Source organism: Perca fluviatilis, chromosome 18 (assembly GCF_010015445.1).
Source record: "Perca fluviatilis chromosome 18, GENO_Pfluv_1.0, whole genome shotgun sequence".
In the NCBI taxonomy this organism is placed as follows: Eukaryota; Metazoa; Chordata; class Actinopteri; order Perciformes; family Percidae; genus Perca; species Perca fluviatilis.
Window position 1 is genome coordinate 11,956,776 of NC_053129.1, and position 15,494 is coordinate 11,972,269.

The 15,494-nt window shown below is 44.4% G+C and overlaps 1 protein-coding gene across 5 annotated transcripts in view; it reads left to right on the forward strand.

Annotated features, from left to right (window-relative positions):
* The window catches only part of LOC120546813 (centrosomal protein of 128 kDa), a 113,889-nt gene that overhangs the window by 66,780 nt on the left and 31,615 nt on the right, over positions 1–15,494 (forward strand). For all 5 annotated transcript variants that reach the window (XM_039782025.1, XM_039782026.1, XM_039782022.1 and 2 more), the window contains one exon: positions 12,740–12,799. In XM_039782025.1, coding sequence (XP_039637959.1) covers positions 12,740–12,799 — 60 coding nt within the window. The remainder of the gene's footprint in view (positions 1–12,739; positions 12,800–15,494) is intronic.

Consider the following 15,494-nt stretch of genomic DNA (forward strand, 5'->3'; position numbering starts at 1 on the left):
AAATCTCCGATTTTTTTTTTTTCAAAACAAATCTGATTTAAATGGATTTTTTCGCTCCCCCTACTCAAAATCAATCTGCAGATGAAAAAGAAATTGTTCAAAACAAGTTTTAACTTTATTTTGTTTTGACACACACATGGAGCTATATATTCAACAACAACATGGATGTGTGAGATAAAGCTGTTTTCACACATACAGGTAATTCACTTCTCGTTCCTCGCTAAAAGTTCAAATCATTTTAACGTTATTGCGCAACCTTGCCCTCTATTTTCACCTGTTGCTGAGTAACTTACATTAACATCCCATGGTCTCTTGAATGTAGCATACCTGTAACAAGCTCCTTCGTATTAACTGGCGGTTAAAAAAAACTTTGAAGAGGAGCTCCGTGCTACAGAGTGGCGATTGCTAGTTGTTTAAGCAGCTACAGACCTCCGTCACAGCTTGGTCGTATCAGTGGCATTTAGTAGATGTGTTGAGCCGCAACAGAGTTCCTCAACACCGCCTCTGGTGCCCCGCATGGTGCTCCTTCAGGTCACCGGTAGCCGGTGGTTCAGTTATCCGAGAATAGGTGACTCTCAGCCGGGGACAGAGCACCGCGAGCTGCCGGTCATTTCGGCGGAGATTACGGTTAAAGATGCAGTAGGTAAGTCTTATAAAACTAACTTTCTGTCATATTTGCTGAAACTGCCCCTATGTTCCATGAGCCCAGAGGGGAGCATCGACGGATGTTAAGGAGTAAATAGATTTTCATTTAAAGAAATCGACGTTAACTACACACTCGAGTTAATCGCTAAAATCGATTTATCGCTCAGCCCTAAGTACAGGTACTGTTTACGAAAGCAGTGTTTTTCTTTACACTCTTGACCGTGGAGTGTGCGCGTAAAAATGACGACGCAACATGGTGTTTTATTATAAAACCATGGAAATGGTGGGCAAGCTCTGGCTAAACATCCAATGTTGGGCGAGACTTAATCAGTTGTCAGGAAAGAAAACAAAATGCCTCGCACCGTGCTGCTAAGAAACGTTAGTAACGTTAACGACGCTAACGTTAGCTCGTCTGTCAGAATCATGGATGTATTAAGAGAATGGGCAAGTGTCTAAAGGTCTGGCCACAGATGCGGACAAGTTGGCGGAGGGCAATGGGGCTGAGGTTAGCACAACAAGCGGATCGGCGGGTCACACTATGGCGAGCGCTAATGATACTGCTGAGCTGGAGCTGCAAGTTCCTGATCAGCTAGCAATGGAGAGAGAGTTGTGCATAAAGGCCTTTTTATCGAATCGACGGCGTACCCCCCGCAGACCCCTCTGCGTCTACGCTGGACCTTACGCCGTAGCCTGACGTGCACCTCTCGAAAAATGTAACTACACGTCGCAGCGATGCACGTCGCTCGGCCGTGGCTTGGTAGCGTTGCATTTCCCCTGACTCGTTTCCTGGTTCTCCTTCTCCGTAAACATGAAATCAAGGAGAGGGTTAACTTTTCCTGCTACAGATTTCCCACAGTGGTCATAAAACCCAGGGGAGACACTTTGTTTCTCTCACAATGACTCTAGAGTCAGTACTCGCTCCAAAGCTAATCATAACAATTGGCATTTACATTGGCATATACATAGATTATTATCTAGCCAAGGTGGAACTAATTGTATCACCTCATAAGGCACACTTTTTTTATCATTCTATTTATTTTGTATTTTATAGTTTCATAGCATAAGAGCTCTTCATGCAACAAATATTTCATTATCTTATGTAACTTGAGTATAAAAACACCTTACAACGCTATTATTAATTAAATATGATTGTGTGTATTATAATAAAATGCTTAATTTAATTCAGTTCCACGGTAAATAATTTTTTTCTCGGGCCTAAAATCCATACTTATTTTCTATTACATAGCAGTGAAGTTGCCATCAAATTTCATCCTAGGTGGTCTTAAATTTAACTTTAAAGCCCTATTCGCACGGGATAAGTATTACCTGGTGACCTCCGGTCATTTGTAATAATTGCGGAGGTTGTCTGTGATCTCAATCCCGTGCGAATCGGTCATGTCTGTAATTAGTAAAGTAATAATTCCCCCGCAAATGACCTACCATATTTCGCTGAAAACGGAGGTCCTGTGATAATATTAGTCCCGTGCGAATCGGCATCTCTGCTTTGTCCAGGATTTGGCGGGGCTTTTTTGTTTTTTCAAGGTACCTATTTCCTTCTTTTGCGCCTTTTATCCATCTTTGGCGAAGAATGGAGGGTGCGTTGGAGTGTTTTGACAGTGTTTTGGGTGCTGGGTCGTAATGCCGCCACATCATATACAATTTGCAGAAAGAGAAAGATAAAACCACCAGAAGTGCGAAGACAAAAAGAATGATTAGATGGCGATGGATGACATGTATAGCAGCATGCGGTAAATATATTTTTATGTTTGTATCATACATCTAGAGATAACAACAAGACATCTCCAAGCAATAGCTTATCAAAAATAATGCACAATCAAGCGCAGGGGGCTCACTTCATAATTAGAGGTTAATGTTACAAATAAATCAAACCGTAAGCTTGAGCTAATAGATTTTAACCTGGTGAAATGTTTAGTTTTATCCATCTGCTGACACCACCCGGAGAAAAAAGTGAGAGAAAGAAAAAGGAGAGGTCGCAGTTCGGACGATGACTGACTACCCGGTTGAGAGTGTGTGTGTGTGTGTGTGTGTGTGTGTGTGTGTGTGTGTGTGTGTGTGTGTGGTGTGTGTGGTGTGTGTGGTGGGGGGGGGGTGTGTGTGTGTGTGTGTGTGTGGTGTGTGGGGGGGGGGGTGTGGGGGTGTGTGGTGTGCGGCGTGTCCTCGAGATCTGACCACACACAAACACACGTAGCAGAGCTACCCACACCCATGTTTCTACTGTTGCTTAATGTCAGTAAATTCGAGTAAAATCACAGGCTTCGCTTATCCCGTTCGAATGCGCCAGATGAAACTCAGACGTGGGTGGGTAATTTATAATTCACACGAGGTCCCTAGATAATACTTATCCCGTGCGAATAGGGCTTAAGAATCCTGGGGGTACCCTGGACTTTGGTGATACCAGGCTTTTCCTCTAGTGCCACCATGAGGTTGACATTTGTAATGTATCGATAACTATTGGATGGATTGTCATGAAACTTTGTACACACGTTCGTGTTTCTGTCAGGATGAATTGTAATAATGTTGGTGATCCCCTGACCTTTTATTTGTTCCAATACATTACCTGCAAAACTAATGTTATTCTATGAGCATCAGTGTTACTTTGTGCTTAGTGCTAATGTTACCATAATAGTAGCTTAAACTAAGATGATGTTAAACCTAGGGCTGGGCGATATATCGATATAAACAAATATATCGATATATTTTTAAATGAGATATGGAATTAGACCATATCGCATATATCGATATAGTTCAAATGTGATCCTTGCTCCCATAGATATGTCGCCGTGAGGTTCTAAACATACGTCAAAACCCGCCGCCATCTTGGAACAGGGGTCCGAAGCATTCAGATCAACGCTAAAGATGCCGGACTTTTGTACTGCTTAATTATGTTTGATAGAGGAAATGAAAAGAACAAACCGCAATGGATAACATTTAACAGGTGACAATGTGTTTTATGATTATATATGCCGCCACCCAGCAATCTGAGCTCCGGCGGCAGCGGAGGCGTTGAGCCCCGTCGGGCCGCAGCCGCGTCTCTTCCCCGGCAAAAACACAGCGCTTCGCCGCTGCTGCGCCGGGTCCCCGCTGATCCAGATCGGACCAGCCAAAGACAGAGTTGTGACCGTTAGGATCTTACACGTAGTCCAGGACGAACTGTATGTCGATATCGGGCGGAAAGTTCCACTAAGTTGCGGCCGGGCGCAGGCGGACGGAGAGAGGCTACAGCGGGGCAGCACCACTCGGGCGCTGCAGGATCTGGAGCTCAGTGCCCTTTAAAATTACATGTAACGCATAAATACATACAGAAATAAATAGTGGAGGAATGAGCCTGGACATTTCAGTCTGTTTAAACTTCACCTTGAAGCAGAAACTCTTAGTTCAGAAGGGTGAAGTTTCCGTTTGAACTCAGATCTGTGAACCGATCATAATAAATATTCTTTGTATTAACACAATTAGTTTCTTTGTTTTGTAGTCGATAGTTCATCTTTTAGTTTACTTAAGTGGAAGCAGTATCAAGTGGAAGAATGGGACTATAACCTAGGCTTACAGGCATGAGGCATTACATTTTGAACAAAGTAGATTATATTAATATCAAAAGCTTAATTGACCTTTGGAACGAATCACAAATAGCCTATGGAGCTTTGATTTCAAAAAAGTTACTCCTGTTATACAGTATTTAGGTTTACATTTTATTGTTATTTGAACAGCTGAGCATTTAATCATGAACCAGGTGAAGAAACCGGTTTATTATTTATTTGATTTTGCAACTGTTTCTATGAAACTACTTGTGACATGTCATATTTGATTTGGGCTTTGACTGAACATTTGCTCTCACTTCGCGGAAAAAAATATCGGGATATATATCGTATATCGATATTCAGCCAAAATATATCGGGATATGACTTTTGGTCCATATCGCCCAGCCCTAGTTAAACCTCATATCAGCTAAACATCACCATGTTTGCATCATTTTTGTAAACATGTTGGCATGCTGATGTTAGCATGTAGCTAACAGTACAACCTCAGAGAGCTGCTATTGTGGCTGAAATAGACTGACTTTAGTAGCCTGGTCCTACCAGACTCTGGTACATTTCATTTTTACAGAGAGTCTGGCCACTCTCCATTGACAAGTGTTAACTTCCTTGAAGGCGGGTACTCTGTTGACGTTTAAAACTATTGGATCTGGCCAGAGCCACTCTGGATCTGCCATAACCAATCGCTAACGTTTGGTCGTGACGTATGTCATGCGCATGTGCAACAAGAGGGGAGACCAACAACAACTATTGGCTTATATTTAGCATTAGCATTGCTAGCGTTAGCCTTAGCCAACTCCTTCACCCCTAACGGAGCGAGCTGGAAAATCTAACTTTTACCGAACCCTGTGGGGAGCAGGGTCACAACATCATGGCCACCAACACAACTCAGCAAATATTGTTCTTGCTCGGGCTTTAACTTCTGGATATTCAGCAGCCTTGCCACAATGGACCGAATGGCTTCGCTCTCATCTTTCTAGCCAATGTCCTCAACGTCATCGTTCTCAGCCACTACCTCTGTTTGCTGATTGGACCGCCAAATATTTGGCTGGAGAAAACCCAAGAATATACCGCAAACCCAGACGAAGTACTGGAAAATACAGGAAAATGTAAATTGAGCAGAAATACGTAGGAGGGCGGAGCCAGGCTATGACTTTAGACCTTTGTCAGAAAAAAAACGTGTGCAGGGTCATCTGGCAAATAATTTCAACCTGGCTCACCTTTTGCCAGGTGAAGCAGACATGATGTAATCCAGCAAAACACTGTGGTGGCCAATCAAATAATGCTTTGTAACATGAGTATTTCTACGGTTTACCTTGCGATTGTCACGCTGAAAGATTAGCGGCGGTGATAACTTTTGTGAGTTGTAAAATCCTGTGTCAGTATATTATATGTAGTATGTACACAGTATGTTATTATATTTTGTCACCGACGTGAGAGGACGCTGGCGCTGGTTATTCGCCGCTTCTCCGTCTGCTATTCATCTGCTATTCATCTGCTATTCGTCTGCTATTCTCTTGTGTTTGTGTTCGCTGTACCCCCTACCTCTGGACAGCCTCTGTACCTCTGGACAGTCTCTCTGCTGGTTCCCGAAGCCGCCTGGGCTCCTTGACCGGACTCTTGCCTCGTCGGTTAGCCGCTAGCTAGCTGCGCCTGTTCACCAAACGCGCGTGGCGCTAATCCTAGCTGCTACGGCGGGCAACCCGATTGCTGACCTCCTCCTCATAGGCAACCTCCACCAGATGCGAGCCGCGACCAAGACTAGACATTCCTCTCCTTCGGTCATGCCGTGGATCATTTTGGCAATCACCTCATTCATCCATCTCCACCTCCACCTCTGTGCTCCTAGCCCACGGCTAACCACTATCACGGAGCTCTCAGTCCCTCCGCTCGGCATCATGATCAAATATTCAACTCTGCAACTGGTCCAATTCGTCAACTACTCCATTCCATCCTGCATCCCAGTCATCAAACAGCTCGGACTTCTACGTCGACCCCGTTACATCCACAGAGGCTCTCGCCGCAAGTTTGTTTTCTTCCACCACGGACAATCCATTCCATCCATCTGGTCACCTGCACGCTCTGTTGCACCTGTCCCACGTCATCAGAACGCTTCACCCACTGGTTCACATAGGGCTGAACGCATCATCAGGCTACACAGAAAACCCGGACCGGACTACAGTGCTTTCCCCACTTCACATACACTCAATCATACTCTCCAATCATTTGCTAATCGGCTCACTGTCCCCCCTCAACTGCAATACCCCCACACCCCAAGGACCACACGCACTGCTAACCGGGACAACCTCAGATCTCTCCAGCCTGCCCCCATCCCACCACCCTCTCACCATGCCAACTTTGCCCTCCTCAACACCCGATCGCTCAACAATAAAGCCCCTGCCCTCCATGAACTAATCCTCGACAACACTCTTGACTTCCTTCTGCTCACCGAAACCTGGCAACAACCCAATGACTTCTTCTCCCTCAACCAAGCATCCCCCCCTGGCTACAACTACATCTGCAAACCCCGCCCCTCCCGCCGTGGAGGTGGCCTCGCCGTCATTTTCAATCAGAACTTCCGGATCACAGAACTCACCCTCCCCTCAGTATCATCGTTTGAATATCTCGCCTTCAAAACTCTTTCCTCCATGACAGTCATCCTCATTTACCGGCCACCTAAACCAAATCCCTCCTTCCTCTCTGATTTTACTGAACTCCTCACACTAGCCTCATCTCTCTCTCCACGTCTGCTGCTACTCGGTGACTTAAACATCCACATGGACTCCCCCACCTGCAAGCTCTCATCAGAATTCAACATTTTACTGGATAACTTCTCTCTCACCCAACATGTCACATTCCCCACCCATGAAAAAGGACACATCCTCGACCTGGTCTGCTCCACCAACCAACCAGTGCTCGACCTCCATCCATGCCTCTTTCCCCTCTCTGATCACAAACTGATACGGTTCACCATCCCTTCTCCAACCCCACGCCCCCGCCTCCTCAGAGAAATCACCTTCCGCAACCTCAAATCTATCAATCCCCACCATCTCTCTGACCTGCTCTCCACCACTCTCCACCTGGACTCAACCCTCACCTCACCCGATGACCTCACAGACCACCTCAACTCCACCTTGTCTACCTCCCTCAACACCCTGGCCCCCCTCAAAACAAAACTCGTCACTTTTAACACCTCTTCACCCTGGTACACACCTGCACTCCGGAAAATGAAACAAATTGGCCGCCAACTTGAACGTCTGACAAAGAAATCATCCCTCACAGTCCATCATGAAGTCTATAAATCCCATCTCATCGCCTACAAAGATGCCCTCATTGCTGCCAAATCTGCCTACCTCTCCACCATCCTCACCGACCCCTGCCAAAACCCCAGAACACTCTTCTCCACATTGAACAACCTCATCAAGCCTTGGACCAACAGCCTCCTTACCTCTACTCCGGATCTCTGCAACTCATTCCTCCACTTTTTCACTGACAAAATCAATCTCATTTACAAATCTCTATGCCCTGTATCTGACCTCCCAGGATCTACTCCAGCACCTATCTTGGACCCTCCTCTCCCCATCCCTCCAGACCTCCTGACCCCTCCTCCACACTTCCTCCTCTCCCAGTTTGACCCAGTCACTCCTCCTGAAATCTCCAAACTCATCAGCTCTTCCAAACCCACTACCTGCTCCCTTGACCCCCTCCCTACTCCACTTCTGAAGTCCTGCCTCCCGGTCCTATGCCCCTACCTCACTAACCTCTTCAACTCCTCTCTGTCCCTTGGAACTGTCCCCTCTGCTTTCAAAACTGCCGCTGTCACCCCAATCCTTAAAAAACCTGGTCTGGATCCCTCCTCTCTCAACAACTACCGCCCAATATCCAACCTCCCCTTTCTGTCTAAAACCCTGGAACGCATAGTCGCCTCACAACTACAAACCCATCTTCATGCCAATAACCTATTCAAACCTCTCCAATCTGGTTTTCGCCCCCTACACAGCACAGAAACCGCTCTCCTCAAAGTCCTCAACGACGTCCTCACCTTTGCTGACACCGGTTCCCTCAACATCCTCATCCTCCTCGACCTGAGTGCAGCCTTCGAGCACTGTGAGCCATAACATCCTGCTCACCAGACTCAAAGACCTCGGTACCAAGGTACTGCACTCAGCTGGCTCCACTCCTACCTTTTCAACAGATCCCATTTCATCTCTCTCCACAACCACACCTCTGCCACAGCCACAGTCACTCAAGGTGTTCCCCGGCGAGCCGTGACTTGGCCCCTCCTCTTCATCATCTACATCCTCCCTCTTGGTCTGATACTCCGCCACTTCAACCTGGACTTCTACTGCTATGCTGACGACACCCAGATCTACCTCAGCACCAAATCCCCCCACAATCCTCCCCTCTCCCACATCAACTCCTGTCTGTCAGCTATTAAAACCTGGATGCAACACAACTTCCTCAAACTCAACAGCGACAAAACAGAATTCCTTCTGATCGGCTCCAAATCCACACTCAGCAAAACCAATAACCCCACTATCACCATCGACGGCACCATTGTCTCCCCCATCTCCCCAGGCCCGCAACCTTGCGTTATCTTTGATTCCACCCCTCTCCTTGAGCCTTACATCCGTCAAGTCATTAAAACCTCCTTCTTTCACCTCCGCAACATCGCCAAAATCAGACCCTCTCTCACACCCCCGCTGCTGAAAGACTCATTCACGCCTTCATCTCCTCCCGACTGGACTACTGCAACTCACTTCTCCTCGGCATCAGCTCTACCAACATCAACCGACTCCAACTGGTCCAGAACTCAGCCGCCCGCCTCATTACCTGCTCCAAATCCTGGCACCACATCACTCCAGTCCTAAAACAACTCCACTGGCTTCCTATTTCCCACCAGATCACCTACAAAATCCTGGTCCTCACCTACAAAGCCCTCCACCATATGGCCCCCTCATAACCTCACTGACCTCCTCTCCCCCTACCAACCCTCACGGTCCCTCAGATCCACCTCAGCCGGTCTCCTCTCCATCCAAAAGTCCAACCTGCGCTGTTTTGGGGACAGAGCCTTCTCCAGAGCAGCTCCCAGGCTCTGGAACTCCCTCCCCCAAGAGATCCGCACCTCTGAGTCCCTCACCATCTTCCAGTCCCGCCTCAAGACCCATCTCTTCACCTCAGCCTACCCATAGTCCACCTGCCCCCCCTTTTTCATCTGTATCTTGTTTTGTTCTACTTGTTTTGTTTGCTCATTTTGTTTTGTTATGTTTTTATAATCTACCCTGCCCTGTAAAGCGACTTTGAGTCCATGAAAAAGCACTATATAAATTCAATTTATTATTATTATTATTATTATTATTATTATTAGTATCACAAATTTGGCCTCTTGATAGGCCTTCAGATTCATGGATCTCTTACTCAAACTGGACTTCCTGGGACCTATTTCATGTCTCATTGGTACCTGATGCAGCACAGCCCCACCAACGCAGCATTGCTTCTTTTTGAATCCCTGTTTAATCTTGTTTGAGCCATCAGTAAATTTAGGAAAGAAGGTCCATTACTGGCCAAATCAGAGAAATGGATAAAACTGCCACATTAGGGTTAGCTGGAGGCCTATTGATTCAGACATGTAGCATAACCGCAATGTCCTTTGTTGCATGTCATCCCCCTCTCTTTCTCCATGTTTCGTTTCTGTAGCTACACTATCACTATCTTCAAACAATGACGGGCTAGGCCTGTTTTTTTTCCAAAACCTGGTGCAGTGGTTTAAGTGCAAACCTAATTACCCCTGAACAGACAGAGACCGGATTGTGTACATGGGGTTACGATAATAAACTAGAATGATTAAAAGTACAATTAGAACTTAGAAATTTCCACATGTGAAGCTGGCACATATATCAGTTGCAAAGTGTTGGCGGAGGCGTGCTCTCAACGGAGTGCCATCTAGTTATGTGACTGTGTGTGTGTGTGTGTGTGTGTGTGTGTGTGTGTGTGTGTCAGCAGTCATTAGGAGTTGGCGGACAGTCAGTTTGTATTGCTGATGCTGACAAGCTTGTCTGGGAAGGATGGAACATTCTCCCTAAGCTCATTTTTATGACACACACACACACACACACACACACACACACACACACACACACACACACACACACACACACACACACACACACACACACACACAACCTCTGTGTGTAGGTGTGTGTGCATGCACAAGTGTAGTGTCATAGGCTGTTAAACATACACGCACGGCAATTTATGCTGGCAGAAGCCGTTCCCCACAAAAGTTAAGGGTTTGACAAGAGGCTGTTCTTCTCATTTGCATCCTGCTGTTTGTCCATTCACATGTATAATCACTATTTCTGCTTTTTCTTTTTGCATAACTCCTCCAATGTGTCTTCATATATTTTTTGGTCTATTTACAAACCCCAATTCCAGTGAAGTTGGGACGTTGTGTAAAACATAAATAAAAACAGAATACAATGATTAGCAAGTCCTTTTCAACCTATATTCAATTGAATACACTACAAAGACAAGATATTTAATGTGCAAACTGATAAACTATTGTTTTTTTTGCAAACATTCACTCATTTTGAATTTGATGCCTGCAACACGTTCCAAAAAAGCTGGGAGAGGGGCAACAAAAGACTGGGAAAGTTGAGGAATGCTAACCGGTTAATTGGTCATGATCGGATTTAAAAGGAGCATCCTCAAAAGGCTCAGTCGTTCACAAGCAAGGATGGGGCAAGGTTCACCACTTTGTGAACAACTGCGTGGGCAAATAGTCCAACATTTTAAGAACAACATTTCTAAACATACAATTGCAAGGAATTTAGGGATTTCATCATCTACAGTTCATAATATCATCAAAAGATTCAGAGAATCTGGAGAAATCTCTGCACGTAAGCGGCAAGGCCGAAAACCAACATTGAATGCCAGTGACCTTCTATCCCTCAGGCGGCAGTGCATTAAAAACCAACATCATTATGTAAAGGACATTACCACTTGGGCTCAGGAACACTTCGGAAAACCATTGTCAGTTAAAACAGTTTGTCGCTACAACTACAAGTGCAAGTTAAAACTCAACCATGCAAAGCGAAAGCCAAGTATCACCAACACCCAAAAACACAGCCGGCTTCTCTGAGCCCAAGCTCATCTGAGATGGACTGACACAAAGTGGAAAAGTGTGCTGTGGTCTGACGAATCCACATTTCAAATGGTTTTTTGGGAAATTATAGACGTCATGTCCTCAGGGCCAAAGAGGAAAAGGACAGTCCAGATTGTTATCATCACAAAGTTCAAAAGCCCGCATCTGTGATGGTATGGGGGTGTGTTAGTGCCCATGGCATGGGTAACTTGTACATCTGTGAAGGCACCATTAAAGCGCCCATATTATGCTAATTTTCAGGTTCATAATTGTATTTTGAGATTGTACCAGAATAGGTTTACATGGTTTAATTTTCAATCTACTTTGCGTGGAATAGCTGCAGAACAGGGACGTGTAAGTAGTTCTTTTGTAGATTATGTAGATTAACTAGTGTGTGTTGTAGCAGTGTTTTGCCATTGAGAACGAGCTAGCATGCTAGCGCTAGCATGCTACGATTAGCCCCTTTGTTTCGGCTAGTGACGTAGAAAACCCTGCAGATTTTGAACAGCTCACCCGGAGACTGAAGGCAGGACACATTCAGAAACCTGTATCTCACTCATAACAGCATGGATGTTTGTATGCATGTGGAAGCCAGAGACACAAAATAACACCCCAAATCCCAGAAAAAGTGATTTTTTTTTTGTCATAATATGAGCACTTTAATGCTGAAAGGTACATACAGGGTTTGGAGCAGCATATGCTTCCATCCAAGCAACATCTTTTTCAGGGACGTCCCTTCCTAATTCAGCAAGACAATGCCAAGCCACATTCTGCACGTGTTACAACAGCGTGGCTTCGTAGCAAAAGAGTGTGGGTAATAGACTGGCTTGCCTGCAGTCCAGACCTGTCTCCCATTGAAAATGTGTGGCTCATTATGACGCACAAAATACGACAACAAACGCCCCGGACTGCTGAGCAACTGAAGTCGTACATCAAGCAAGAATGGGAAATAATTCCATCTCCAAAGCTTCAACAATTACTGTCCTCAGTTCCCAAACGCTTATTGAGTGTTAAAAGGAAAGGTGATGTAACACAGTGGTAAACATGCCCTTGTCCCAGCTTTTTTGGAATGTGTTGCAGGCATCAAATTCAAAATGAGTGAATATTTGCAACAACAACAAAAACATTTATCAGTTTAAACATTAAGTATCTTGTATTTGTAGTGTATTCAATTGAATATAGGTTGAAAAGGATTTGCAAATCATTGTATTCTGTTTTTATTTACGTTTTACACAACATCCCAACTTCATTGGAATGGGGTTTGTAGATTCAAAGTATCCTAACTACAAAATCTCTTAGACTTGCACTCCTTTCAATTGTAGTTCTTTTTAAAGCACAGAATGTTTTGTAATGCATGCTAACAAAGGCAGCTCACATAATCTCTGTTCTGTTTTAACAGGCCATCTCCCAGAAACCAGGATTAGTGAAAGACCCCCACCGCTGGCTGGCTGAGACAAAGGTATAATTATTACATGCAGCTGTATATGCTGCCTTCCTTCCAAGGGATTTGTCTAAGTAATCAATTATATAATCGAGAAAACACAGGATTAAGCATGTGACACTATTCCCACGAACATCATGCCCATCCCCAGGCTTAGAAAGATGATAACATAGAATATATACATTTGGTGGAATGTGGTCCTTGCAAATTTAAAATTATTGTACCAGCCACACACATGGTTGTATTTTTTTTCCTGTTAAAACCAACGTTTACCATGGCCAAAAAGATGATTTATTTTTGAGGAAACCAGTTTCCACAGCTGAGCACTGATGTGTGGTGAGAGTCAGCAGTGATCATAATGAAACTGAAGTTCAGGGATTTTTGACAGGATGTCTTTCCTTAGTAATTATAAGGGCAAGGACAAGTGCACTACCCTTAGAAGTTCAGTTCTAGTACACTATTTCCCTGGCTTTCATTCCTCTAAGACAGCATCATGGTTAACCCGATGTTCCGCTTTAGTGAGGCTCTTGTAATTGATGAAATTATGAGATGCAGTTTATTTTTTAATGTGTTGCCTTCTTGCAGTTGTCTTGTCTTTTGCAGTAATATTTGGCGCTTGGCTTCTTTCAAAGACAAATCAGTTCCCATTTAGTATTGCAATGATTTAATGTACCAACGAAACATTTAATTATGGCTGTGGCGGTGATGCGTGATACATAATGTATATCTCCGTTTGCTCTCAGAGCATTGTGCATTTACAAGAATAAAAACACTAGAGAAGACCGAGATAATTAGCTCCCTAGTTAGCAGTTTTTATGTTGCGAAAATCTAAGTTTGATTCACAGGCACAGTTAGAATACCCATTTAACAAATCATTTTGCATGGCTGTAACAACCGTATGTAACCATTGTCAATTTGTTTACATTCCCTGTTTCATTGACTGCATGCTCAGCACTGCTTTAACTGAGCCACTGTATTTTCTCTGAGCTATTATCACACTTATTTTGGCTGTGCGCTTACAGTATCTGAACATGAGCTAACTGTGGTGTTTAACAAAATGACAAAATAATGATTGTTATTGTTTTCAAAAGAGATTTCAAGTGAATTGTAAACTTTTAGCTTAGACTGTAGTGAAGCAAAACATTTTTAAATGGTGAGGATTAAGATGTTTTTTTCTTTTTTTAATGAAGGCATTCTGCTTAAAATGGAATTCCCTAGTGGTATTCTTATATCAGACAGTTTTGGTGACTTAATTACGTTCATTTGCATTGCTTACATTGCAGACCTATTTCAGAAAACCAATTGTGGAACAGTACTGTATGCGTGGTTGCGTGAGGAAAATAATTTTTATCATAATGGGACTGGAATGCAGAGTATCATGCTAACTAAGGCCTTTGTCTTAAAAGCCTGGGATTTCCTCTTCCTTCTATTCTGATCCCTAGCCTGACATGCCAGAACCACATCAAGATGTCGGGTCTGGGAACTCCCCATTGGCAGGGCTCAATCCGAGGGGCGGGATAAACGGTTGTCTTTCAAATTCTCTCTGCACGCAATAGGATAGTGCTACAACCAGGCAGAGAAACGAAGAAGGTAGCGGAGCTAGTTGATAGATTAAACTTTTGCCGTATCCGTTCGGCAAAACTCCAAACACATCTTCATTTTTTAAGAATGACTTCAGTGCCGTTCTTTGTTCTTTTCTCAAAGAAAAGCTTAACTCCAAGTCTTCCAGAATCACGGCCAAAGACGATTCGAAAGACCGCTGTTCGCCAGCAGCCATAAGCCCGCCCATCAACTCTATACACGATGTGATTGGCCTGGCCAGAGTTTGGTTTTTCCAGTTCGCGAGCCAACGGAGAGTTGCTAGACTGACCCTGGCCGCTAGGGTGTGTCTAGATTTCTATGCTACCTGATCCCCTTAAAACTATAAGAACCCACAAAGCCCACCATCAGGGTTTCCGCAGGGGCTTAAAAAGTCTAAAAAGTGTAAAATTTCAAAATCAAAATTTTGGGCCCTAAAAAGTCTTAAATTCGCTGATGTGATGTGTTCTAGGTCTTTAATAATTGTAAACAGGTCTTAAGTTTCCTACATCCATGCAACACTACCGCTAATGCCCAGTTTTGTAGTTCTTTATTTGGCAAGTCCAAATATAATTTCCCTGTATTACGACTACAAATGGGACCTAACTTTCACGTTATTGGCGCCAGTCTCTTTTCAGGGCTCAACATTAAAAAAAATCCCCACTGGCCCCCGGGGCCAGTAGATCAGAGTTTTGCTGGCCCCTTCTACATTTTTACTGGCCCTGAAATAAATATCATAGGTGTGATTGGCAAAGGACAAAAAAACGCAGGAAAATATACATCGCACCTACTATGAAGCTTCAGAAAATGGTTATAACCCAGCTAGCCACTGCCACTGTATGTTGTGCCATAAACGTTTTTCACGGCAGACATTGACATGTCATAGTAGGAAAAGCACAGGTGTATTCAAACCCATTAATGATGGGTGCATTCCACTTAGGAGAGACCCTGGTATTAAACCATTACTGATGGCTGCATTCCACTTAGGAGAGGCCCTGGTATTAAACCATTACTGATGGCTGCATTCCACTTAGGAGAGACCCTGGTATTAAACCATTACTGATGGCTGCATTCCACTTAGGAGAGACCCTGGTATTAAACCATTACTGATGGCTGCATTCCACTTAGGAGAGAC